Source organism: Candoia aspera, chromosome 4, assembly GCF_035149785.1.
Source record: "Candoia aspera isolate rCanAsp1 chromosome 4, rCanAsp1.hap2, whole genome shotgun sequence".
Lineage (NCBI taxonomy): Eukaryota > Metazoa > Chordata > Lepidosauria > Squamata > Boidae > Candoia > Candoia aspera.
The window spans coordinates 118,864,575-118,890,675 of NC_086156.1; the positions used below are offsets into that span (position 1 = coordinate 118,864,575).

General features: G+C 58.1%; 3 protein-coding genes across 12 annotated transcripts in view; 1 reads left to right on the forward strand and 2 right to left on the reverse strand.

The window, feature by feature from the left end:
* Positions 1-1,062: 1,062 nt before the first annotated feature.
* Positions 1,063-5,814, reverse strand: CHRNE (cholinergic receptor nicotinic epsilon subunit). Of its 2 annotated transcripts, XM_063301802.1 has the most exons (12): positions 5,732-5,814; positions 5,515-5,654; positions 5,352-5,391; positions 4,943-5,051; positions 4,719-4,874; positions 4,442-4,545; positions 4,084-4,284; positions 3,819-3,933; positions 3,619-3,733; positions 2,332-2,536; positions 1,513-1,643; positions 1,066-1,423 (listed from the first exon to the last, which is right to left on the reverse strand). In XM_063301802.1, exons 1-12 carry the CDS (start codon positions 5,796-5,798, stop codon positions 1,268-1,270), a joined length of 1,539 nt encoding a protein of 512 aa, XP_063157872.1. In that variant the 5' UTR covers positions 5,799-5,814; the 3' UTR covers positions 1,066-1,267. The 2 variants fall into 2 exon arrangements, with proteins under 2 accessions (XP_063157873.1, XP_063157872.1); XM_063301803.1 differs by lacking the exon at positions 4,719-4,874 and having other exon boundaries at positions 1,063-1,423.
* A 1,095-nt stretch (positions 5,815-6,909) lies between these two features.
* GP1BA (glycoprotein Ib platelet subunit alpha) lies at positions 6,910-14,276 on the forward strand. The gene is made up of 2 exons (XM_063302932.1): positions 6,910-7,530; positions 11,684-14,276. Exons 1-2 carry the CDS (start codon positions 6,910-6,912, stop codon positions 13,700-13,702), a joined length of 2,640 nt encoding a protein of 879 aa, XP_063159002.1. The 3' UTR covers positions 13,703-14,276.
* A 1,354-nt stretch (positions 14,277-15,630) lies between these two features.
* Positions 15,631-26,101, reverse strand: part of MINK1 (misshapen like kinase 1) — a 29,843-nt gene continuing 19,372 nt past the window's right edge. For 5 of the 9 annotated variants that reach the window (XM_063301785.1, XM_063301788.1, XM_063301784.1 and 2 more), the window contains 16 exons: positions 25,692-25,786; positions 24,853-24,968; positions 24,337-24,425; positions 23,982-24,005; positions 23,384-23,565; positions 23,153-23,270; positions 22,662-22,805; positions 22,205-22,316; positions 21,583-21,741; positions 21,353-21,496; positions 21,026-21,160; positions 20,696-20,796; positions 20,426-20,575; positions 20,164-20,323; positions 17,027-17,166; positions 15,631-16,788 (listed from right to left, as the gene is read on the reverse strand). In XM_063301785.1, coding sequence (XP_063157855.1) covers positions 16,705-16,788; positions 17,027-17,166; positions 20,164-20,323; positions 20,426-20,575; positions 20,696-20,796; positions 21,026-21,160; positions 21,353-21,496; positions 21,583-21,741; positions 22,205-22,316; positions 22,662-22,805; positions 23,153-23,270; positions 23,384-23,565; positions 23,982-24,005; positions 24,337-24,425; positions 24,853-24,968; positions 25,692-25,786 — 1,953 coding nt within the window. In that variant the 3' untranslated portion in view covers positions 15,631-16,704. Of the gene's footprint in view, positions 16,789-17,026; positions 17,167-20,163; positions 20,324-20,425; positions 20,576-20,695; positions 20,797-21,025; positions 21,161-21,352; positions 21,497-21,582; positions 21,742-22,204; positions 22,317-22,661; positions 22,806-23,152; positions 23,271-23,383; positions 23,566-23,981; positions 24,006-24,336; positions 24,426-24,852; positions 24,969-25,691; positions 25,787-26,101 lie in introns of those variants that run through there. The other 4 variants (XM_063301791.1, XM_063301786.1, XM_063301789.1 and 1 more) reach the window with 3 other exon arrangements.

Sequence of the window (26,101 nt, forward strand, 5' to 3'; positions counted from 1 at the left end):
CGTGCTGCAGCCGATTCCTTTCCAGTCGCAGGATCTCCTGGTTGGGCAGCTTGGCCAGCAGGTCTGGGTGCAGTGCCTCCAGGAGGTCCTCCGACAGGCCCAGGTCCCTCAGTTCCCCCAGGCCCTGGAAGGCTCAAAGGGAGCCAGGAGGAGGGGGCCAGCAGACCCTGCAGCATCTGTGGGAAATGCATTGTTTGGGGCCTGCTGGGGGGAAGGAGAAATGGGGGCAACGGGGCTCCCGTCTTCCTGCCCCAGTCAGAGGGAAGCACAGACAAATGGCAGGAGCCCTGAAGCCAAAGTCCAGCAAGTGGAGTGGGCATTGGGGGCGAGGGTGGCCCTCCTTCTGGAGCAGAAAGTGAAGTGTTGCTGGACAGGGGAAGAGGATGCAGCAGAGCAGGAATGGGGCAGGCGAGGCTGCTGTGCAGTTGCCACCCAGCAAGGGAGCTTCCTGGTTTTTGGAAAACAGCCACAAAGGGGAGCGTGATAAGGGAGGGTTGTGGGACCAAAGACAAGTGGGTAGGAGAGGAAGGTGGGCGCCTGCTGGTATCTAGCAAGGATGTCCGGCCCCAGGCAGGCATTTGCCCCCTCCAGAAGTGGTGAAGGCTGGTGGCTTCATGATAAAATGTGGTGAGACTGAGGAGTGGAAGCAAGGGCTGCCCTCCGCAATTCCAGTTTCAGGTGGTAGCCTGGCTCTTCTGGGCCCCGAGACAGACAGACATAGGGACATGTTTGAGTCCTGCAGGGCCTGCCTTGTCTTCCGGGTGTCTGGCTGGCAGGATGAGCCACAGCCAGGAAGCCTTTGGCCAGATGCAGCCCCAGAGCCCTGTCCTTTCTTCCTGCTCCTGCAGGGAAGCGGGGGGGGGGGGGGTTTCCCAGAGGTGGGGCCAGGGCAATAATCGAAAAGGAAACTCTTTGGATGGGGGGGGTGCCATGCTCTGCTCCCTTGTGGGCCTGGGGCAGAGACACCCAACCTGACAAGACAAGGCTCGCAAGGGGGGAAAAGCCTGCTTCAGACAGTCCAGAGGGTCTTTGGCTTTTATTCAGACATGTTGGGGGGGGGTGAGCTTTGGGGCTGCGCAGAGCCCCTGAGCAGCTCCGCAGGAATGGCTGCCGGTGGTGCCTGGATCCCCCCCCCCCCCCGGCTTCTATCTGCTTGGCTGTCTGGGCTGGGGACTGGGCAGTCCCACAAACCAAGCAGGGTGGGGTGGGGGAGAGCCTCTTTTCACGTCCAGCCAGGTCAACGTGAGGCTGCAGAGAGGCCCCCACCCTACTGGTCTTCCTGGCCTGGGAAGGGGTCCTCGGGCACCGTGTTGAGGTGCCCCATGAAGAAGATGGCAAGAGTGCCAGTGGTGAAGAGCAAGATGGCAATCCAGAAGCACAGCTTGTCTATCATCTGCCCAATCAGCACCCAGTTCTCGATCTCCTGGAAGGGGGAGACATTGCACAGGGTCAGGACAGAGGGGGGGACGGAGCGGGGGCAGCTTCTCCTTGAGCTGGCAGTGACCGACTCACCGCCCCATCAGCATTCTGGTCCTTGGTGCTCTTGGTGATGAAGTTGCAAGCGTCCACACATTCCTTGATCTCCGGTGCCAGGCTGGATAGGTTCTTGTACAAGACGGTGGTCATCTGCACATCCAGCCCATCTGGGGGGGAGAGGGTTGGGTGGGAAGGCAGGCTGTGAAAATTAAAGTGTAATCCCCTCTCTCTCACTCACACCTGGCTGCAGAGCGCTTCTGCGTCTCACTTTTTTGGTGCTGAAATAAGAGAGCCTGTTGGGGAGTGCCGGTGCTGCCCCATCATTCATTTGTAGGGGGTATTTCTGCCCCCCCCTCTGGCCTCGCTGCACTGCTACGCATCGTTCTAGTGCTGGCAATTCTTCCCTGGCAGCTCCAGGGCTTCGGATGTCGCAGAAGCAAGGAACACGGGAGGGAGCTGGCAGCGATCTCAGGGAGCCAAGAAGGTCCTATTCATAGCTGAAAATGATGGCGGCTTCTGTGGGGATCTTAGAGACCTCTCCGCCACGCAGAGGCGACCTGAGTGCCCCCCCCCCCAGTGTATGATTTCAAGGGCTTGACTGGGACTGTGCGTCCTCTCAGGAATGCGGAGACCTCTTGCCTGAGCTCAGCTTTCCTTTGGAGGGCAAAGCGGGGCAAGGCCAGGCAAGATCATGTTTGGTCTTCTGCTAAGATAGCCCTCACCTTGGGCGGGCAGCCAGGCAGGCGGGAGGCAAGACATCCGGAGGAGTCCATCCTGCTTCTTGTAACCTGCCCTTTGTCTGCCTCTCCCCCCCCCGCCTGAATCACCGTCCCCTCGCTCCCAAGCCGCACGCACCATAGTTGGGTGCCCTCTGCAGCCCGTGCCGCTGCCCCTGGTGCTCAAACAGGATCTCACTCCGGGCCTTTTTTAGGATGTACTCCTCGGCCTTGACCATAATGGAGAAGGAGCTGTGCCGGCGAGGGCGGGAGGCGTCCTGGGGCTCATCCCCTGCTGGCCCTATGGTGGAGCCCAAGTAGTGTGGGAGGATCTTCAGGAAGAGCTGATGGAGAAGAGGAGAGTTGAAAAACTGGCACAGGAAGAGGCCCCATCGAGGGCAAGAGAGCCCACGCGCTGCCTCCCCTCCTCCTCTGCTCCTACCGCTGCCGTTCCCTCCAAGCCAGACTTGCCCATTTTTCTAAACAATGGTCCAAAGTACTTGGCAATTAAAATGCGTAGGACTGGATTCACCTTGCTCCATATTTACTGACTCTGTGCCAGCTGGCTGGGTTTCTCAGCCTGTGTGGCTGACCCTATGCATGAAGCCATGGGAAGGAGCGATTGGTGTAACTCCAGCTTCTGCAGACCGTAAAGGCTACTTATTTAACATATTTATGGATAGATGTATAAGGAACCCTTGCGGTTAGCAGCGTGTTGGGGCTGTGGCATGTGCGTTTCTGTGCAGAGGTTGCTGTGCCGAGAACCCAAAATATCTGCAGCGGATATCAGGATGCAGGGAGGTAGGTGGATCTACAGAGTTGTCGATTGAAGACTGAGGGGGTCGGGGCTGATGAGGGAAATGGAGCAAACGATTGCAGGTTACACCTAGGGGGTGAAAATCAAGCGCAAGCAGCTGAATTTGCCTTCCTGGCTAGACTGTCTACTGAAGAGGGGGAGGCCTTCCTTTGCTCATCTCCTGCCTTTAATCTCCTTTCTCCTGGTGTTCCTTCCTTCCGGCCTGTGAGAGGAACTGGGTGATGGGGTGGACGTCTGGAGGCCCTGACAGAGTTTGCCTTGCTGCCTTCCTGCTTCTGGCTGGGATTTTCTGATGATCTCCCCCGAAGAGGAGATGGCCTCGCTTGGCACTTTGAGATTCGACAAGGTCATCTACAAGGCTGCCATAGTCTACTGGCAATAGTCTACTCTGAAGTGTTAAAATCTGAAAGGGTTGTTGCTGAAGCCTTAAGAAGTGGAACAACCTACAGGGTTTCTGCCGTATCTCTCAGCACCGAAGCACAAAGTTTAAAGAGAGTGTCCATATCTGCATTGGCATCACACTTGGCTTCGGCCAAACCATCCTGGCATCATTTTCTGCCCTTTAACAAGTAACGGGTGCCCTCCCTGGCCCTGGGCCTTCCTCCTCACATGTTTGAGGTTCGGGGACATGAGATGGGTGCTGGGGCTGCGCAGGGAGACGTTCAGCACGACAACACAGTTCATGACAATCAGCGTGGCCACTGTCATCACAAAGAGCAGGTACCTGCCACCAGAAGGAGAAAGGCAACGGGAGGGGCCAGGCCATTCCTCCGGGCCCTCCCCAATGCTGCAGGCTGGCAACCACTCACTTGCCAATGAGGGGGACACTGAGCGACGTCTCGGGCACCTTCTGGGCGATCAGGAAGAGGAAGACCGTCTGGGCCAGCAGGACCGAGATGCTGACAGTGCACTTCTGTCCTCCGGCTGCCAGGCAGGAATCCCGTTGGCAAGAGCTGTGAGGCTGCTCAGGGCCTCCTGACACCCTCTCCCTTCAGAGGGGGCTCTCCCCACCCACCCCGGGCAGCCCCACCTCCCTGTCTGGGTGTCCCCAGCCGCCACGCCACAGCCCCTCACCCTGGGCAGGCAGGAAGTACACCAGGACTACCAGGGAGGAGATCAGGACGCAGGGCACGATGATGTTGATGATATAGAAGAGAGGCTTGCGCTGGATGACGAGGAAGTAGTGGATCTCGGAGAAGCCAGGGGCCTCAAGACCGGTCGTGGGGGCCAGGAGCTGGCGGGCTGGGAGGTGCCGGATGGCCCACTCCCCGTTCTCTGAAACAAAGGTCCTCCTGGCACTCCAGCTGGCAGCTCCGAGCCTGGGTTCCCCAGAGGACCCGGTCCCCCGAGGTCAGGGGTACCCAGGGCCACCCAGGGCCAGGGGCCTTGGCCCCCGCTTCCGGGGTTAGCATGCGAGCATCCCCCCAGCTACCTGTGAAAGCCTTTGGGTCAATTATGATCTGCTTCGCTGGTTCCTGGGTATTGTCATCAAGTCCATACTGGAGTTCTATTTCTTTGGCGTTGTGTGTTTTCGAGCTGGGGAGGCAGAAGATGAGGCCTCTTTCTGGGCTCAGAGGAAGGCCGGGCCTCCCCTGGCTGCCAACCTGTCTCTGCAGCAGTCCCCCCCCCCCACACTCTGCGGCTGCAGCGTCAGAGTAGCAGGGCCGTCCCGGGCCAGGTTGGCCCCGGAAGCAGCGACTCTCACCCACCGGAAAACGAGGGAGCAGTTTTGCCAGTCAAAGGGGAAGTAAGTGACCTCGATGGGGCAGGAGCTGCGGTAGATGGCGGGGGGGAGCCAGTACACGTTTCCCCCGGGGTAGATCAGCACGTTGACAGAATAGGACACGTCAAAGTTGCCATCGATGCTGGGGGAGAGGGCAGTGTTAGGAGGGGTTGCCTCCCCTTCGACAGCCCCCCCTGGCCCCCCACTCACTTGTTCTCCAGGACAATGTCCGGCAACCACACCAGGTCGGCTGGGACTCGGAGGGCTTTGTCGTACTCCTCGCTGCTAAAGTTCAGCCGATAGTCCACCCATTCCTGAGGTCATGTGGGGAGAGGAGGGGGAGGTGACCCACCCGGCCAGGCAGATTCCCCCTGGAGAGCCCCCCGTTCCTCTGCCCCATCTGGTGGGGTGGGGCCCAAGTGAGACGGAAGCTGGTGGCTGCTCCAGAGGCCTGGCAGGGGCAAATTCTCTGGGGTGGGAGGGGCAGATAAGCCCCTGCAGCAAGGCTGGGGGGGGCAGTGGCCAACTGAAGCCCCTGTGGGGACCCCCAAGTTGCGGGCGGCCAGCTGGCTGTCCAGCATCTGGCAGGTTCACAGTCCGGGGCTGGTCCTTGCCTGAGTAATCCAGACATTGGTGGTGAGGGTCTCCTCTTTGGTGTTCTGGAAGGGAGGGAGGGAGGGAGGAAGTCAGCAGACCCCTTTGTACCACTGTCCTCCCCTTCCCTCTGGGGGGTCAGTGGGGGAAGGCCAGGCTGTGCAGCTGGGGAAGGGGGCCCTCCATACCAGGGAGATGAGGTTGGTGAGGGTCAGCTTCAGAGAGATCTTCAGCACTTCGCCCACCCTGCGCACCGGCCACCTGGACTTGTCATAGTTGGCAAAGAGGCGGTTGAAGAGCTGGAGCTCCTTGTTGCCCTCTGGAGACCCTGGGGGAGGGGAGGGGGCAGGATTAGGTCCCAGGAAGTGGCTCCCCCAAGCAGCCAACCGTTGCCCCTCTCCTTACCGAGGGCTGCCCAGCAGAGAAGCAGCCCCAGCCACAGGTTTTGGCCCAGGCTGCCCACCGCCTTCATGGTGAGCCTGCAGAGACTGGCTTTGCGGAGGGGATAGAGCTATTTTGAGGCTGCTCCTGGTGGCAGGGGGCGGGGCACCGGATGTCCTCCCCACTCCAGCATCAGAGACATTTGCTTCCCAAGCTCTCCTGCACCTGTTGGCACATGCCTGGCATGCATGTTGAAGCAGCTAGTGGTGGAGGGAGATGCTTGGCTCTCCCCACACCACCTGCCTGGCCTTGAATTGCCTGGGGATTTGCTGCTGGGAGTGCTCCTGAAGCTGGCTGGACTCCATGCTCAGCCCCCTGGCCCAGGGCAGCCTGGAGAGGAGCAGCTGGCCAGGAGCTGCCCTCCGACCTGCTGACTGCCGACCCGCAGGAGATGGCAGCATGTGGACCCCACCCAGCCCACCCTCCCATCCCAAGTGCCAGCCTACCTAAGGGGCAGGCCCAAGGCCCCAGGAACCTGAAGCATCTTGAAGCTGATAGCAAAGGGAAGGCAGTGCCCGAGTCCCGATTCCCAACCTGATGAAAAACTGAGCCATGGGCCACACCTCAGAAGAGTTTGGGCAATCCGCCCCTGTAGTCAAATCTGCACCAAGCACGAGGGTCAGTGGCAATGAATGAGGACTAGAGACTTGGAGACATAAGCTCTCCCTCCCCACCCACCCCAGCAACCCCTCCACATCAGTCAGGTTGGGGGGGCCCTGCCACTTGTCAGAAGCTGTGCTGCCCCAGCAATCCACCTTCACCCCTAGCAACTGGGGGGCCGGGGACAGTGGTGGGTAGAAACACGTCTGTCTCTGAATGCGGGCTGCATGTGCCAGAGATGCTCAGCCTGGCCATCTGCATTCACACAATGCATGGCACCGGTCACTGTCCCAGGGGCGGGATTCAGGGCATGGCAGGGCCCCGAGCAGCAGTCGCCTGGCCTTGTGACCTGGGTGGATGAAGCCAACCCGTCTTTGGGGGCCCAGGATGGAGCAAGCAGATGGGGGACCCCCTGTGCCAGAGAACGGGGAGCTGTCTCCCCCCAAAAGTCTCCCGGACGCAACGAGGCCATCAAGGGCTTGGCTGACCCAGTGAGAGATCCCTTCTCAGGGTTCTGACGGAAATAACCTGCCCTTTGCCGGATGCTCTGCACGCTCCGCTTGGAGGTCCTCCTTCTGGGGTGCTCTTACCTCAAGGGGAACCCCCAAAGCCCAGGGCCCCTGCAAAGGCAGTCCCTTGAATTCACACACCTGCTGGTGGGCCTGGAGGGCTGGCTCCAGCAGCAGCTGGCTGGTGGGAGAGGGACCAAGGGAGGGCTGGAAAACCAGCCAGGCTCTTCCTCCCCAGGCCTCCATCTGGGCGGACAGATAAAGCCCCATCCCTCCACCCCCCCCACCCCACCCCTAGCAGCCGGCCTTTATCTGGCTTCCGTGGGGAGGGCAGGACGCCACATTCACACAACCCTTGTGGCTAAGATGGGACAGGCAGAGAAGGACCACCACCCTTGCGGCCAGGGGGCAGAGGCTCCCGGCTCCTGCAGCCTTGCAACCGAGCCGGGCCTCCCTTTGCTCAGGTCTCTGCCAGCCGGGCTGCCAGCCCTCAGGCATGCGATCCCCTTGGAAGGCCCCTTAACCCCAGGGGACTTCCCCCAAAGGACCCTGAAGCGGCGGGGGGGGGGAGCTCCCCAGCCATCGCAACACCACCTGAGCCGCAGCCTGGGCCTGGAGTGCAGCCAGTGTGCAAGTCAGGAGCATCAGAGCAAGGTAGGAGCGTGGTGGGGGGAGAACACCTACCCTGCGTGGTAGGCTTCTCTGTGGTGAAGTAGAAAAGCGGCAGGCAGTGGCATTGGTTCATGGGGCAAGAACAAACCATTGGAAGAAAAAGGAACTGTCAGACCACGAGCCCAGGAAAAAAGGCTCCGGGTCCCCCAGACGGGATGCCAGCAGGCCAGAAAGCGCTGGGGCTTGGCGGGACTGAAGAGAGGCAGCTCCGCTTTGCAGCTTTGTGCGATTGCAGATGCGCATCAACTGCGAGGTGACCTTGAATCTCAGCTCAAAGCATCTTTTTTCCCCAGAGCCTCACAGCGCTAGCAGGGGGCCCGAGTGGGTCTTCTCCCCCAGCCCCCCCCGCCCCCCCCCCCCCCGTGGCTGCAGCAGCCCTGGCACTCAGCGGAGACGTCAGGAGGCCAAAGGACAAGGATGCAGCTGGCTAAAACCCCGGGAGGCTTCTGGGTGGCCCACAATGCCCACACACTCCTCCCGGGAATCTGCCGCTCCCCTGGGCAGAGGCGTCTCCCGAGAGCGCCTTTGCCCGCTGGCCTTCCGCCCCGGTCGTGCCTTCCGCCCCAGAAGCCGCGGCTGCCCTCCGATGAGCCAAAGGGGTTTCGGGAATGGCAGCAGCTCGAGTTGAGCAAAAAGGGTTTATCTTCTGCACCAGCATGGATGGAGGTGACCCAGAAGTCAGGAACGCTCTCAGCTGACTCAACGGGCATAAATACCCTTTGCTGCTTCTGGGTTGTAAAGTCTCCATCAAAACCAGTAATACATTTTTCTTGCATTCCTTGAACATTTCAGAATAGTCGTGTGGCTTAGTCACGCAGCTGCTTCCGACTCCCAGTGGCCAGATGCCTCCTTTAGCCGGGATGCTCGCTCGGGGGAGCTGCTGCGTCTTCTGACGGCCTTTTCCAATTGCTCCGAATTTCCCCAAGCAACGGCATCTTCTCTGTGGCTCTCTTGCCTTTGCCTTACGTGTGCAAACCCTCCAAGCTTGAGCTTTGTTACTCACGCTTCCTGTCAGCACGCTGGTTTTCTTCATCTGGTCCTAAATGATACGACCTTCTTTCAGATCAAGGCCTTTGCCTAGCACCACAATTCAAAGGAATCCGGTTTTCTTTACTCAGCCTTCCTGACGGCCCAGCAATTACAGCCGTGTTGCAACCGGGAAGACAGTGGCCTTGACAATGTTGTGATTTTGATGCTTCTGCACAGCAACCTTTGATCCAGATGCGTCACGATTGTAGCGGGCATTGCTTTGTTTTACAGCTACAGTCACCACCCCATGAATGTTTCAGCTGAGGAAGATAACGTCTGTTACTACTTTAGCTTCTTCTTTGCCTATCTGCAGTGGGCTGGCTTTGCCTTCTGACATAGCTTGTTTATATCGAGCAGCAGACCAGCTTTTGCACTCCTTTGTCTCACCTTCGGCAAGAGATCCCTTACGTCTACTTTTCTTCCAGCCATCAAAGTGGCATCATCGCCATATCTGAGTTTGTGGGTCTTTCTCTCAGCAGTTTATTAATTCCAACTTCTATTTCTCCTAGTCCAGCATTTCTCATGATACATTCTGCATATAACTTAAGTAAATACAGGCTATACGGCCTTGGTGCGCTCCTTTCCCTATTCTGGACCACTGGATCCATTGCCCTATATTCTGTCCCAGCTCCTGCTTTCTGGTCACCATACAAATACTTTGGTGGGCAGGTAAGATGGCCTGGAACATTAATGTCTGGAAGGGCTGGTTATAAGTTTGTTGCACCCTACGCAGTCAAAAGCCTTTTACCTTTTCCTTTTCTTGTTGGCTTTGTCTTTAAAGATGCCTCAAATTTTAGCCTGGAGTTTTTCTATTGATCTAATACAATCCATTAAATCTATGCTTTACTTTTGCTGCATAATCAGACAGAGTAGTGTTCAGGTTGTGCTTTATTGGTCTGGTTATTTTGTTTTCTTTAAGTTACAATTTGCAGGAAGTTTGTGCTCCAAGTTGCAGCCAGCCCCAGGCCTTATTTCTGCTGACTGAATAGAGCATCTTCCCCTTTACTTACAGAGGCTATAGTCAATTTAATATTGGTACAGTATCGTCTATCCAGTGGGACATGGTGGTGCTGCGGGTTAAACCACTGAGCTGCTGAGCTTGCCGATCGGAAGGTCGGTGGTTGGGTGAGCTCCCGTTGCTAGTCCCAGCTCCTGCCAACGGAGCAGTTCAAAAACATGCAAATGTGAGTCGATCAATAGGTACCGCTTCGGCGGGCAGGTAACGGTGTTCTGTTTGGTCATGCTGGCCACATGACCACGGAAGTGTCTACGGACAAACGCTGGCTCTTCGGCTTTGAAACGGAGATGAGCACCGCCCCCTAGAGTTGGACACAACTGGACTTAATGTCAAGGGAAGCCTTTACCTTTACCTATTGTCTATCCAGTGCTGTCCAAGGGTAGTGGAGGTTTTTTTTTGGGGGGGTGGGGGAATAATTATTCTAAAGAAACTTTCTTCACATGTGGCTTTGCATTTATCAGTTTTTTAAAATCACAGATGAAAATCTAAGTAAATTGTTTAAAGTTCCACTTTTCTCATGGGGAAAGTTAAAATTGTTTTTCAAGTGATATATTTACTCAGAGGTCTTCCTCTGAGGTATTAAACCACATCTGGCTTGTTTAATCAGGTTGCTAAGCTATTAAGAACTTCTTTATGGTGAGGACAATTCCCCTAGATTTTCTTTATTTAAATTACAGTTCTCATGTAAAGATGGGAGATTGGTTTTTGTAGAAGTTCAGCTTTTTCATGTGGCTTACTATTCTGACCCTAGCTTCATTCTGGAAGATAGTTACATTGATTACCAGGAGGCAGGGACTAGATAGTCAGTTTCATCCTATTGGGGACTCCGCAGATGTGAGTAGCCAGATGTTATTCTATAGGTTCAGACTCTCTACCGGGAATCAGACCTTTGCAGCAGCTTAGGAGCTATCCCAGTCCTGGTGCTCAGCACTGGCAGAAAGGGATGTAGAGAATTTATCAAAATGGTATCCATATACTCATTGGGGGAGATGGGCGGTGATATAAATTTAATAAATACATAAATACATACATACATACTGTTCTGATAGATATTGCAGGTGTTCAAAATCCATCATGGATTTTGATATCACAGTGGGCTCAGCCCCATTTTTAGCCATAGTTCTTCTGCATTTCCTGCACTAAAGGCTGCAAGACGTACTTGGAAGTTTTGGAATGTAAATTACTTAACACCGCAAAATGACCGTACAGTCAGTTAATTCACAATTGGACCCAGATGCATTGGCTGGGTCTAAAACTCCTGAATTAGCATCAGTAATGGAATCTGTTTTAGTTCACATCCAAACCTCCATTTTAATTTCAATTAATAAAACCGCCCAGGGTCCCTCTTTTTGGGGGAGATGGGCAGTAATAAAATTTGAAAAACAAATAAAAATAATGGTTATGAAGGTGGATTCCTGGAAAAAGTCAATCTCTGTGGTCACATCAACACCAACATGATGGCACATGATCAATCAATTGCAGGGAATTCTGGGAGTTGAAGTCCACAATCTTCAAGTTGCCATGGTTGAGAAGCCCCGGTCTTAGGCTTATAATGCTGATAGAGCTGTTGGGCCTCCTGGACACCCCCACCCCCCACGGCCTGGAAAAGAAGCTGTAAGGCCAGCCAGAGGGGGCTGCCATTAACAACTGTTTGCAACCAAGGGATGGGCTGATGTAAAGAAGCCTTCAGGATCCTTGTAGACTGAGAGAGACTGAGCTTGTTAGTCCTATAAGAAGACCCAGTTGCCTCTCTGTTTTGGGCTCAGTGGGAAGTGCTGAGGCTCGGCAAATTCCTAGCAGTCACTCGCCTTCCTGAAAGGCCTCTAAAGGGTCTTCTCCAAGGTGGGTCCCAGGCATGGGGAGCTGCTCCTTCCTCGGTACTTCTGCATGGGCCCTCTTTCTCCTGGGGCTTTTCATCAGGCCCCAGAGGTCCCCATTCTCCATACCTCAGGTCAGAGGGATGCGGATGCAAACTTCTACATCATCCACTCCGAGTTCAGAACAATACCCAGCCCGAGACACCCCACCCCTCTTAAACAGCCATGGCTTGAATGCTGACCCTCAGACCCTCTCTGTGACTTCCCACAGATGCTGCAGGGTCTGCTGGCCCCACTCCTCCTGGTTCTCTTTGCTGCTGTGGCGGCAGCCATGCCTCCCCCAGAGCACTGCGAATCTGAGATGAACAAGATCAAGGATCTGCTCCAGGTGAGCTGTGTGGGCAAGGGGCTGACCATCATTCCCACTGGGTTGCCCAAGGACACGGGGATCCTGCTTCTCAGCTCCAACCGCCTGGCCCAGGTTACCACAGCCTTCTTCCAGCACCTGCAGCAGCTGAGTGAGCTGGACCTGTCCAACAACAGCCTGGAAGCCCTGGATACCAGCACACCACTGCCCAATCTCCAGCAGCTGCTCCTGTCCCATAATGGCCTGGAGAGCCTGCCCGCTTTTCCAGGACTGCCCAGCCTGAAGCGCCTGGCCCTGGGGCACAACAACATCTCCCAGCTGCCCAAGGGGGGCTTCCGCGGCCTGGGCCAGCTGCGTGACCTGGAGCTCCAAGGCAACCGCCTGCAGAGCCTGCCCTCAGGAGCCTTCCAGGGCCTGCGGGAACTGAGGGACCTGGACCTATCAGAGAACCTCCTGGAGGCGCTGCCCCCAGACCTGCTGGCCGAGCTGCCCAACCTGGAGATCCTGCGGCTGGAAAGGAATCGGCTGCGGCACGTGCCAGATGGCTTCTTTTCTGAGGAGGCCTTGTATGCCTATGTCTACCTGGCAGAGAACCCCTGGCGGTGTGACTGCCAGCTGGTGTACCTGCGGGACTGGATCCTCGAGAATGAGATCAGCGTGTACACTCGCACATCTGTGCAGGAGCAGGGCTCCGAGAAGGTGGTCACGGAGAACGAGCCAGGGAGCGTTCAGTGTCACGAGCCACCCAAGGAGAAAGGCCAGCCTGTCATGCATTTCCAGGCTGCCTGCAGGAAACTTGGGGATGAAGAAAAGATGGAAGATGGAGAACACACTGCAGACGACCCTGGGACTCTTGCTCCCACTCCTCCCTCTCTGAAGCCCACCACGGGTGTCCCCCCGAGTACCCTGCTCCCTGCGCCTTCCAGCCTTTCGCACAGCCCCATCACAGCCATCACCCCAACCGGTGCTTCTCCCACGACCACAAGCACTTCCACATTCTCTTCCACCCCCACCAGCCATGTTCCATCAACCGCTGTTAATGTTCCCACGACAATAACCATGGCTACTTTCACCCTTTCCACCACTGGTGTCATTGTGGAGAGGCCAACCGCAACCTCCAGCGTCCCCACACCAGGCTCCTCGACCACCCCCCCCCCAACTGCCCCACCCAAAACCTCCAGCGTCCCTACCGCAGCGACAGCAACCTCCCCCACCGCTTTTGCTCACAGAAGCACTGCCCCGATGCGCACAGCACCTGTTCCCCAGAGTACTCTGCCTCCGGCAAGGACTGTGGCCAGGCGTCCTCCAAGCACTCTGGCCCTTGTCCCCTCAACCGCGCCCGTCAGAACCTCACCCAGAATTTCTGCCTCCATTTCCACCCGCTACCCTTCTCCACCCCCTTCCTCCAAGCCCGCTGTTCACTGCCTCTGCCCTGCCCTGCCCGTCCGGGTTCTTGGAGTGGCCACTCATAAAGGGTCCCCAGCAAACTGGCCAGCTGGCTATTGTTGCCTTCTGCGTCTGATCCTGTATGTTGTCTGCCTGGCGCTTGTGGCCCTGCCAACCCTGGCGGTGCTCTGCTGGCTGGGCTGGGCCTACCTGAGCTGGTACCAACCAGCTCTGCAAGGGGCCCCTGGGGCACGTCTGGTCGGAAACCAGCAATGGCAGAAAGTCACCCCAAAAGAATGGCGGCTGAAGACCGCTGAAGCCCCAAGTCCTATGGCCGGGCCCCAGATCTATCACGTTTGCAAGAAGTTCAGGATTGGCCCTTCCCGCCACGTCACCTGGCTCCTCATCAGCCTGCCAGGGTCTGCCAGTGAGTGGCCCTGGGGACGCGGGCAGGACAGGCTCTCCTCCTACAGCTTGGACCGGGGCAGAGACACCATTGGGGCCGTGAGAGTAAAATATGCTGCGGACTCCTTATAAGGGCCCAGCAAGTCAGAACCCCGATGATTGGAAGGCCCAAATGTCCAAAAGAGGGGGGGGGAGAGTTTGCTTGAAGCACAGGGGGAACTGTCGCCCTCCGGCTCGAGGCCTGCAGTTCCACCTTCCCATCCACTGGCCAGACTGCTTGCAATCAGGGGGACTGCCGTCCGACTGGGGCAGGGGACGACCGGTTCCAGGCGCCAGTTGACTGGCCGCCGTGAAGGCACAGGGCCAGAAGAGCCAGGAAAGGCTCTCGCCAGCATTGCTTACTCTGCTCAGGAGGGCAGCTGCAGAGGCCCATCCTCAAGCATTTGACCGGGTGGTCAAACCCAAATAAGCTGCAGGATGCATGTGGGAGAGAGACGTGTCCTCTTCCCAACACGCTGAACTCAAACGACCTCAGCAGCAGTTCTGGCAGCTCTTGCTCCACAAATCTTGCAACCGCCCTCTCCTTTCCGCTCCCGTCCCTACTGCCTCCCTCTATCGTTGCTATTAGATTGACGTCCCGTCTTATTTTGGACAACTCAAGGCAGTGCATGTAACGCTCCGGCCTCCTATTCTCACTGCAACAGCAGCCCTGTGAGGTGGGTTGGGCTGAGAGGGGGGCTGGCCCCAAGTCACCCAGCCGGCTTTCACCCGAGGGAGGACTGGGGGGGGGGGAAAGGGCAATCACTTCACCTCCCCATTTGTCCCAGCACAGAGACACACTTGCCCCCAAGGAGGCTCCTGCGAAGACCGGCAGCCTCCCACCCCCACACTTCTGTGAAACGGTCGGTTGTAGCTTCCGGGCCGCCTGTTCCTTTTCAGAGCACATGGCACAGGAAGGCCCTTTGCGGACAGCCCGAAGTCCCTCGCAGCAGCAGCAGCAGCAGCCGCCACCGCCCACAGGAGGAGCACGCGCATCATGTCCCGGCCTTGCCTGAATGCAGCAGATCACACGGCGACAGCAGGGCTCCCCGCTGCCACGAGAGGGCACTCTTTTCCTGAGGATGCCAGGAATCCTGGGAGCTGATGAAGTTGGGCAAAGTTCTGCCAGGGGTGGATGACGGGTGGCGCCTTTGCTGGAGACTCGCACGGAGCCTTCTGGTCCCCTGTGGGCATTTCTGCACAGGGTGGGGGTTATGCAAGCAGCCTTCCAAACAGGAGCAAGGAGCTGGCGGGCAGCCTCCACACCTGGAGCTACTGCTTGGAGCACGCTGGAGCAGCGAGGGCCCCGTGAATGCCCCCCCCAAGTCTGGGGCCCAGTGCAGTGCGCAGGACAGCCACTTCTTTTTCACTGTCGCGGGGGGGGGGTGGCAGCCACCCTCTGACACAGCTGCATGTTTGCCCACAAAAGGGCGGGGACGGCGGCTGAAGACCCTGGTTGGAGAGGCACCCCTCCGGTGCAGCCGGGAGTTTCGGGGTGGGGCACAGGTAGGCCGCCCTTCCTGAGCATCTGCACTGGAATAAAACCAGCTTGTCTCGTGAGAACTGCCTGCCTGCGTTTGCTGCTTCTGGGCTCTTAATCCAGTTCCCCAGTTGGGGGTTGGGATGTCGTTTGAATGAAGACCATTTGCAGTTCGCTTCACTTGGCTGGCATTTTGGGCCCAGACATTGCTGCAGTTTCGGTTAACATTGCCAGGTCCCTCTCATGGCCTTCATGGAAGGGAAACTGAGCCTTTGGCCGGCTGGCGATGGTGGTAGAAGGTTAAGAAGAGGCCCTGCGCCTGCCTTCTCCTGCTAGGGCCACCCACATTCCTGCCCCCCCCCCCGGCCAATTGGGCTTCCATCCTTGCCTCGCCTTAAGGGGAAGCCAGCCAGCTGCTCCCCCAAAGCTGAGCAGAAACACCCCTCCGGGGCCTTGTCCAGGTAAGGCCAGGGGGGCCCCAAGACAGAAGAGGGGGCTTCCCTTTTCCACAGTGCAGAAAGGAGCACAACCAGACAAGAGGGATCACAGATTTTGGTTCTTTTATCAAGAGATGAAATGCCAAAGCCCCCGCTGATTCCTGGCGGGTGGGGTGGCCCCCTTTTTCCACAGAGAGGTTGCGGAGGGGATTATATACAAATGCAAGCGAACTGCACAAGAAATCAAGTTGCCCAAGAACAGTTGCAAACAGGAGCCTTTTCCTGGCCTGCGTCTGCACCAGCGGATCACCAGAGTAAGCCCTGTGGAAGCACCCCAAGCCTAACCAAAATGGAGGAGGGGGTGGGGGAGCCAGCAGGAGGAGGAGAGCGGAGAGCACCCCCTCCTGCCTGGGAGAAGGAGAGGCCCCCCACCCGCTCTTAAGGCCAGCAGAGGCCTCACGGGAGGAGGAGGAGGAGGAGGAGGAGGAGGAGAGCGGGGAATGTGGCCCAGGCCCCTGCGGGTGCCCCGTGCCCACCCTGATGAGCTGGGCCATTAAAGTGCTTCATTAGTTAATTACTTAAATTGCCATTACAAAAGAATAATTAAAGCAAAATATACACAGCCCCCCTCTTGGTTGGGTGGGGGAGAATTCTGATATACATCCATGTTGAGCCCAAAGCTGGGGGCCAGGAGGAGGAAGAACAGCTCCCCCCACCCCCTGTCCCCAGGGGACAGCCAGCACTGCCCCCAGGACTCCCGGAGAGCAGAGGAGAGCCTCCTTGGGAGGAAGGGCCTTCAGGACCGCGGTGCCTGGGTCAAAGCTGGTGGAGGAACAGAACAGTGCCAGAAGGCTGAGTGCGCATGAGTGTGAGGGTATGTGGCAGGGGGGTGCCGTTCATATCATCATCATCATCTCTTCCCCCCCCCCATGCAGTTGGGATGAGGGTTGTTCTTGCTCCAGTTCAAGACAGCGAGTGGCGGGGGAGGCGCCGGGGCGGGGCACGGGGGCTCTGTCAGGATGAGGCTCCGACTGCCAAGAGCCCCTTCCCCCAGCTGGCCTGCCCCAGGAGCCTCACCCTCCTCAGTGGCTGCTGGGACGGCCCACCCGACTTCCCTCCCGGCGACTCCCTCAGCTGGCTGGCTGGCGCCGGGCAGAGAGCAGGATGAGCGGCCTGCTTCACCAGTTCATGATGCAGTTCCTGTTCAGTGTCATGAAGTAGACTTGGCTGCTGCCGCCCGAGCGGACCGAGGCGAAGAACACCTGCAGGGGAAAGGTGGGGGAGGTGGGCCCAGAGGAGGAGAGGGAGATGCGCCCGCCCGGTGCCCGAGGAAAGCGAGCTCCCTGGCTGGGCCGGGCCAGTGTGCCCCCTGCCCCCTGGCTGGCCGAGGGACCCCTCCAGGCGCCCTCACCCCCAACTCCCCTCTGTGCAGGAAGCTGAGCAGCGGCAGGCCGGGGCTCCCACCTCGGCACATGAACGGCCCTGGTCCCCCTCAGCTACCTTGTCGTTCCGTTCGCACAGGAACTTCAGCCGCTGGGCCCGCTTGTGCATGAAGACGCCGTCCAGGTGCCCTGTCTCCACTGAGCGGATTTCGATGGCTTTTTCTCCCCAGCCCATGATCTGGTTGGAGCAGATGTACGCTAGAGGGAAGAGGGACGGACGTTGTTTGGATTTCCATGCCGAGCAGCTTCCTCTCTGCTGTGCTTCTGGGGTCGGAAATCACAAAGAAATGGGATCCCCCCCACCCCTGCCCGTAGAATAGGAAGGCCTTGGGGGACCGCTCTGTGCTGTCTCCTCCCTGAGGCCCCCCTTGCCCGGCAGGGAAGAGGCAGCCCTTCCATCCTTCCCAAGGCCGGCGGGGGGGACCCTCCACAGCCTGGGGAAGGGTCTCGGGCAAAATTACCCTGATCAGCAGGAGAGGCTATTCTAATTCTTCCCTACCGGAAGAGTCAGTTTGTGGAACAGCCAGGGAGAGAGTGTGACAGGTTTTTCCAAGAAAACAGAGGTTTAACTAATTTGGGTTCAGGGTACATTTTGAGCATTTATTTTTGTTAAGATCACAGCCCAGGCCTCCTGGATGAAAAAGGCGTGTGAATCACAACGTGGAAAAACTTAAATTAAAAAAAACAAAACACCAGGAAACATTCCAAGCTTTTAGATCTCTTGGGTTGGGCCAATCCTACGCTTTGGACATGGAATGAAACCAGCGCAGTGGAAATAGGGAGGACAACCCAGGAAAATTTTGGCTTCTCACTTGAAACAGCTGCAATGAAGTAAATTAATACTTTTGATAGGATATCAATCCATATTTTACACAAGCCTAGTAAAGTGAGCAGATACATGCTTTTTTAAATATAATAAATCTTTCAGAAATTTCCATTGCATGGTCAGATGATTCGGCTGAGCATTGCAGGAAATCTCTGGGGCTGCAGGTGTGGGGAAATTGGAAGGGCCAGCCTGATGGTATCACCCGTTGGGCTCTCCATGGAAACAAAGGCTGGACAGCTGGGTACGAGGAGCCAGTATCATCGTCCCTCCGGAAGTTGGAACAGGTGCTACCCAGTGGCCAGGGGGCTGCCCAGCATCTCTGTCCGAGATTCTGAGCTACGCTGGCCAGAAGGCGGCACGGTTTCACGAACGGGTGTCCAGTTGCAGAGGACACGGGACTCCAGCCTTACACGCCAGTAGACGCGAGTCTCTGACGTTGACTTCGTCGGACATGGAAAATGCTTTTGATGGGGTCCAAATAAAATACTGAGGACCTAGGAATGTATCTAGTTCGGCGAGAAATTCTCTCTGGGGTCTCTTGGACCCTGCATAGAATGATGAGAAAAGGCTGGCTCCGACTGTTTCTCTGCTGGAGAGAACAACCCATTCAGTGGAACTACGGAACATCTACTGTGGGCGTGTCTGTTCGTCCTGATCGCTTAGGTATCGTCACATAGTCTTGCAGGCCAATTAAGGCTTAAATATATAAATACGTTGTGTTATAACTATATCCCCCAAACCTGGAAGCGTTGAGTCTCCGAATAACTTTTCATGTACCTAGCTTGGGCCGTTGCAAAAAAGCTGATTATGTACTTATGGAAGAATGCTTGCACCCTGGGCCCCTAAGGGTGGTTATCAGCCCTCAGCCTTTCTGCTAGCTGTGTACCGAAGGAGCGGCAACGCCTGACAATGTGATTCAGTTTGGTTGAGGTTTAATTCAGCACTTAAAAACTGAAATTGAAATTGAAGAAAGTTACGTGATTTTTAATAGCCTCATATGTATTTATCTTTAAATAGCTCGTAAATGTATGCATGTGCATATCATGCGCACACGCAAATACAAAAAAGATTTAATCTAGGTGTTTTGAATTAAATGTAAATCATGTGTTTAGAACTGTTAGTTGTTCTCTGTCTTTAAAGGAGCTTTTGTGTTTTCCAGATTTTTAAAATCTTTTTTCCTCTTTTTCCCATAAGTATTTCAGTATAGCGTTTTCTTGGGACTTTTTACTATATAGCTTTTATATAATAGCTTAGGTTTTTATTTAATTTTTATTTTGTATTTATTGTAATGTTTTAAAGCTTAGTAAAACTATATAGGTAGTCCTCCACTTATGACGACAATTGGGACTGGAATTTCCATCGCTAAGCGATGTGGTCATAAAACACAACCACATCGTTTAGTGACAGCAATCCCTGCAGTCCCAGTTGCTGCCGTTAACTGAATCCTACGGTTGTTAAGCAAAACAACTTCCTGCTGGCTTCCCACAACCAAGTCAGTGGGGACGCCAGCAGGAAGTCGCAAGCCCCGGGCAGCTTGCAAGCAGGTAAGTGGCTGCTGCCGGGTGGGGGAGGCTACGAGGGGGTGTGAGGCGATGCGCAAGGGAGGTGTGGCAAGGGTTGGGGAGGATGCACAGGGGTGTGCGAGAGGAACAACAAGGGTGCATGGGGGTGCAAGTGGCTGGTGCAGTGTGAGTGCAGAAGGGCTGGGGGAGGGTGTGCGGGGGGGGGGGACTTACCCCAGTGACTTTCTGGGGAAGGCGGCAGGGAAGGTCACTAATGGTGATCATGTGATCACGGGGCACTGCAACAGGTTGTACGTGTGAACCAGTTGCCGAGCCCCCAGATCAAAGCCCCAGGTCACAGATTCCACTGCCCAGCTGCATCTGCCTTCCTTTAACTTCAACTCCAATTCCACATCCTGCTCTCTGGAATGCAATCCACACACCCCGAACCTTGCTGATCTTGACCCTGGGGCAGGGGGGCTGTGACCCCTTTCTGAGTCTGACTGAAGTTTGTATCTGTGGTTGTGGTTCACCTGACATGGGCTGTTAATGTTGGTGTTGATGATCCTGGCTGTTTCTTCTTTTGCTTTTAAAATGCATTAATTTTATTCTATGGCAACTGAGGTGGCCTGTTAATCAGCTGATTAAAAAATTACATTAATGGGATCGAGGGAGCCTAAAATCGCATTTTCTTTTTCGCAGCCACATTGGATGCTGATCCACCTTTGGCTTGCAATCTACTCCTACGATGAGATCTTTTCCACAGGTGCTGTTCCCCAGCCAGGCATCCCACATCCCATATCAGCCCCATCTGAGCTCCTGCCCTGCTGCTGAAACCCCGGAGCTCAGCTGACCCCCCAGGCTCACCAACGGAGGTGGGCATCTCCCCCCACTGCAGGACAACATCCTTGATGATGCGCCCGTAGGTGTTGACGTAGACACCCTCATCCTCGTAGCAGAGAAGCATCTCCATCCCATCCGTGTTGGGTAAAAAGACGATGGCGTGCGGGGTGATCTGAGACTGGATCTGTGGACCAAGGAGGAGCAACGGGGTTGCCAAAATCCCCATTTGGGCCTAGGGCAGGGCACCAAGGGGGCCCAGGTGCCAAAGATACCCTTCTTCACTCACATGGACTGGGATGTAGATGTCATAGTTGTTTCCTGAGTCCACATCAATGGCATGGAAACCGGCACACGACCCGTAGATGACCTTGAGCCGCTGGCCTTCCTCTACTGTCAACTCCACCAGCAGCGGCCGATGAGGCAGGTCAGCGAAGGACTATGGGCCACGCGCAGGGGAGAAAGGGAGAAAACCTACTCACCTGGCTGCCTGGGGAGCAGAACGATGACAGCTGCAGGCCCTCCATCTTCTGAGCTCCCCCCACCCACTGCCCAGTACCTTGAAGGCCATGAACTTGTGGTAGGGCTTCGGTGCCCAGGCGTAGACCTCCACCGAGCTCTTGAGCGCAATCACCAGAAACTTGATCCGCTCGTACTTCACTGCGGGAGAGGGGGAGTCCCCTTAGGGCCAGAACTGCCCAGCCCTCAGGGGCTCAAGGAGAGAAGGACAGTGTCAGAACTGGGCCCACCCTGTCCCTCAGGGAGTCCCTGTTGCTGGGGGGGGGGGGTTCAGAAAATGGGGTGGCTCTGTGACGCTCGTTTTGGACACAGAGATCTGGACGATGAGCCCCCAAGGGATGGCGCCTTCAAAGCCCTGCCCCCAGCTCACCCACGCGGTAGTGAATGCAGCCTTCCATGTCCCCCACAGTGGTCCAGCCTTGCTTCTTCTCGACTTCAGGGTCGTTGTGCAAAATCTTGTTCCGCAGCCAGGAGAGGTAATAGACCCGCAGCTTGTTCCTCTTCCCTACAGATGAAGGGGAACAGGGTGGGGTGGGGGGCACTAGGTCACCACCACTCTTAGGGAAGGAAGGAAGGGGGAAACGGGCCAGGGATGGAAAGGGCCCAAAGGGAGCACTGGGGCTTGGGGTTATTAGCTCTCCCCACTTCCCAGCAAGGCCTGGTCTTCATCCCTCTCTTGAGCCTGGTGGCCTCTTACCTGAGATGGTGGTCAGGAGGTTGAGGCCCTCCAAGACGTCCATCTGCTGAAAGCGGCGGCGGTTGATGAGGCTGTAGACCTTGCCCTGCCCACTGCGGTCCAGGAGCATCAGCCCATTCTCAGTGCCCACCAGCAAGTTCACTCCTGCAGGCCCCGCCCGAGGAGGAAGCAGAAGGTGAGTGGCCTGCCGCAGGAGCCCCTTCCCCAGCCACCCCCGCTCCAGCCCTCACCCCAGAGTGCTGCGCAGAGGATCTCGGAGTTGAAGCGCTTCTTGTACTTGCGGATCTCCGGTGTGTCGCTGTGGGGCCGCGTGTTGGTGGGGTTCACGTTGACCACGGAGCCCTTCCGGGCCTCCAGCTGCAGCTGCTCCAACCGTCCAGGGTCAAACGCTGCGGGCCAGAGGAGGCAAAGAGAAAGGGCTCAGTGGCCGGAGAAAGGGGGGCGGCGGTGGCTTCTAGGCCCTCTGGCCCTTGAGGGGCCACCACCCATTGTGCAGATGGCACTGGAAACCTGGGGGCAACTTTCATGGCCAGGTTACTGCCCAAGGTCCCTTGGACAGGAGGGCCCTTCAGCCGGACAGGAGGACGGACACGGAATGGAAACTGCTGGGGGACCTGCGGACCAGCGTGTGCAGTCTTGGGACATTCAAGGCGATTCAGGCAATCCAGGTTCAGGCACTGAGCTGGCCCTTCAGCCCACTGGCAGGCCCCATGGGCAACGCGTTGTGGGGCAATGCCGATCCTTGGGTCTGGGCACAGTGTAGGAAAAAAAACTCCCAGCGAGGCCAAGCAGGTGCCCCCGTCTCCTCCCTGCAGAGGAAGCCTCCCCCACTCACACCTGCTCCTCACTCACCAGTGATGGGGATGGTGTCTCCTCCCCCAGGGGAGCTCTGATAGATGCCCAGATCCACAAACATGGTGAAGGAGCTTTTGCCAGGAGCCTTGACGAGCCCCCGGGACTGGTACTGCAGGCGGGAGAGGGGGAAGACAAGCATCAGCAGAGGGGTCGTTTCCAGGGAGCAAAGCAGCTCTCCCGTCCACGCCCCTGCGTGCAGCCCCTGCTTCCTCCGAGCCAACCTCGCTCCCCACTCTCGTCAGAGTTTGCCAGCGTGTCCCTGGTGACAACCGAACGCCGAGGACCCCGGGCAAAGCCCTGGCGATCCTTGGGGGGCTATGCCTCTGGCAGGTGGGCCACAGCTGAGAAGAAACCCATGGAGACCTGAGGCCCTGGCACAGCCCCAAATGGGTCGTGCTCCCTTGGCCCTGCCCGAAGGCCCCTCTCCTGCCTCTCGGGCTTCCTGCCCACTCACGTCAGTGGCTGCGTCCTTGGCGGGCGAAGAAGATCCATTGCTGCTTTTGGCCTCTGTGGGCGAGTGGCTGGGCTGAACCACGTCAGGCAAGTTGGTGTAGCCGTTGCTGTCGCTGTGCAGGAGACCACGTTCCTCTTCGGGGGTCTGGAGAAGGGAAAGAGGAGGCCGGAGGCTGGGTCACCCACTCCGAGACTCCACTGTGGCCCACCAGGCACAACTGGGAAACTCACCGGCAGGGCAGGGGCTGGGCAGCAAACAGCCCTCGCAGCTGGCAGCCAGGGAGCAGGCCCAGGTCCTGCAAATCCCAGCCTAGCGCCTCGAGGGGGAGCTGGGTTTCAGGGTGGGGGAGAGGACCCGTCTGTCTTGGCCTGTGAGAGCTTCAGGCCCAGCCCAATCCTGGAAAAGGGCGCACCAGCTGGGCTCACCACCTGCTATGCAGGAAGCAGAAAAGGGCACCCTGGGGGTGCAGGCGGGCCGAGGGGGCTGCTTACCCGCTGCACCAACATGGTGCCCTCGCCGTAGGAGCTCTCTGAGCCGCCACTGCCACCCCCCGTCAACTCCTCCACGTCGTGCACCACCATGGTGCTGACCGAGTCCGTGTCTCCGTCCCTGCATCCGGAAGAAGCAGGCGCTGAGCGCTGCATGGGGCTGCACGTGCGAGGCCTTCCCCAAGAGGGGAGACGGGGGAGAGACGGACGCCCCCCGCGCCCCCCGCCCCTCACCTGGCCCCAGGGGTGGTCGTGCAGGGCTCGGAGCGCTCCCCCTCGCCCGCCTCCTCCTCCTCTTCCTCCTCCTCCTCCTCCTCGCTGGAGTCGATCTCCTCGCTGGAGGAGGAGTACTCCAGGGCCTTCTTGAGTGGCTTGGGGGCTGCCTCCTCTGGGCGCTCCTTGAGCAGGACAAAATTCTAGAATGCGGGGGAGGGTCCAGACATTGGTAAGAGCACCACCCCGCCAGGGCCTCAGGGGAGGGTCTGTCTCCAACACCTGGGAAACCTCCCCTGCCCAGGCTGCCAAGAACCTTCAGGGGCAGGACGGGGAGTCCAAAGACGCAAGTACCCCGCTGCTGCCAGAAAAGGGGGGCGCGACTGGCGCCCCCATCCCTCCCCAGGCACCTTCCCCAAAAACAGCAGGACGAAAGGGCACGTGCGGGGTGGCAGGCCGGGCTGGGCGTAATGTAGGGAAAATAGTGGGGACCGAGAATTGGGATTGGGGGTGGGAGCTCGGAGGCAGCAGGTGCACGCAACCCCCCACAAGCCGTTAGGGGCAGGAGAGACAGAGAACAGGCAGATGACAGGGGTGGGAGTGGGGAGGTGGCACTAACCTCACCAATTGCCCGCTTATAGCTCTGAGTCATGCAGGAGGGAAAAAGAAGGAAAAGATTAGGCTGCTGTTCCGAGGGCGCTCTGTGCCCCCCTCCCCTAGCCAGCTGCCTGCAGCACCGGGGCCCTGCCCCACCCTGCAGCAGGAGGCTACGTGGGCTGCTCCATTTCTTCCCCCTCTGCAAAACATTATTCCCCATTTCCGCCTGACACTCGGCCCAAACCTGCTAAATTCTTTTCTGGCAAATCTGAGGTCCCCCGGCCTGGCCAGCCACCTCCCTGCAAGGCGGGCCTTTCCTCACACAGCTGCTCCTCATCTGAGGCCCACCCTCCCCAGTCCCCCAGCTTCCCACTCACTGCTGGCCGCCCCGGCCGTGAGCGATGGTCCTCTGCTTTGACCTTCCTTCCTTGGGACAGGACGGGGGAGCTCTCCAGCTTCAGGGGAGCTGCGGGGGAGACCCAATTGCACACGAACAGAAGCGTTACCTCTCCCAAAAAGTCCACATCCGGGCAGGCTGAGCACCAGGGACACAGCCGCTCTCCTGGGCCACTCACTGCCTGGGCTGTGGGCAATGGTGCCTCAGAGCCAGACTGTCCTTTCACCCACTCTGCGCGCTTCCTCGGCAAAACGCACACGCCCATGCCTGTTCCACAGAACAGCACATCTTCCACACAACCCGACAAAGATGCGTACCGAGGCACTAAAGGTACTGGCACACACACGTTCCCCGCTCAGAAAAGGACATCCGAGGCTCTGGAGCCGCGGGTAAAAGCCAGACGCCCCTGAAAAATGTGGCTGGCCCCCGGGCAGCCCTGCTCCCACCCCTCTGCCCCTCCCTCCGAGGAAGACCCGGCCCCTCCCGGCCCCCTCACCTCCTACGCGGTTGCGCTCCAGGGAACCCGCCTGGGGCAGGTTGGCAGCCCCTGACGCCGGCAGCAGATTGTCCGCCCGCTCCCAGCCGGGGTCGCTCCGCCGGAGGTCTGGGTTACTGCAAGGCAGGGGGGGCGCTGTGCTCAGACTGCCCGGCCCGCCCTGGCCCCACCCAGCAGTGGCAGCGGCAGCAGAGCCCAAGCCCTCACCGAGGCGGGAGAAACGCCACCAAGCACAGGAGCCAACCAGCCCCGGCAGTGACGGAAGAACACCAGCAGGCTTCCATTACCTACTGGTGTTTGGCACGGAAGGTGGCGGGCACCGGGATGGGGTCTGGCCTGCAGGTGGGGGGAGAGGAGGGGCTGGCAAAGGATCCCGCCCCCCGGCCCTTTCTCCAGCTGGCTCTGCACGTGGATGTGCCACGCAGACTTGCTACGGGGTCTGTGGAGGGGAGCAGAAGCACGGCCGGGCCCAGGAGAGCGCAGTTGCTCTGCCTCCCTGCCCTGCTCCGGGGGGCTTCTCTTCCTCGCAGGAGGTGGGCCACAAGTCGCCTACGCACGACACCGAAAGCATCACCTCGCGCGCTCCCCGAGACGGCCTGATTCAGCCGCAGGGGAGAGCCCAGAAAGCCTGCCCACCACCCAGCCTGGGGGCAGCCCAGCCCACTGTTTCACGGAGGACAGGGTCCCCACTGGCCGCGGCTCGCCTGGGGATGGGATGCGGAACGCCACGCAGGGCTGGCTGGTGGAGGAAATTCCAAACGTGGGAGCAGCGCGGCCAAGGGGTCCCGGTTCCCCATCCCACCCCCAGAAGCAGGCAGTGCTGAGCTAGGGGTGCCCACCTGGCTCGGACAGCGTGGACAGGCCGCGTGCCACTGCCACTGGTCACTCCGCTGGTGTTGAGGGCAGTTGCTATGGAGGACGTCCGCTGGGGCACCTGGGGTGGGAGGAGAGGGTGAGGGGCAACAGGTGAGTGCCTTCCCCCCTCGGCACCAACGTGTCCCCCCTTTACCAAGGATCTGATGGAGGCTTTCAGGCAATGGCCCCCCTTACAGAAAACGCGTGCCGCCCCATCCTCCTGCAAGGATGCCCCTCCGCCCAGCAAAAAGCGGTTCGGAGCAAACTTTGCCAACCTTGGCTGGGGAGGGAGGGGGGCAGGAGGGAGTCACAGTGCCTGCAGAAGGGGAAGGGGGGCTGCTGGGTGGCCCACGGCGGTGCCCCTCCCACCCCAGAGCGCAGCCTGCCTACGTGC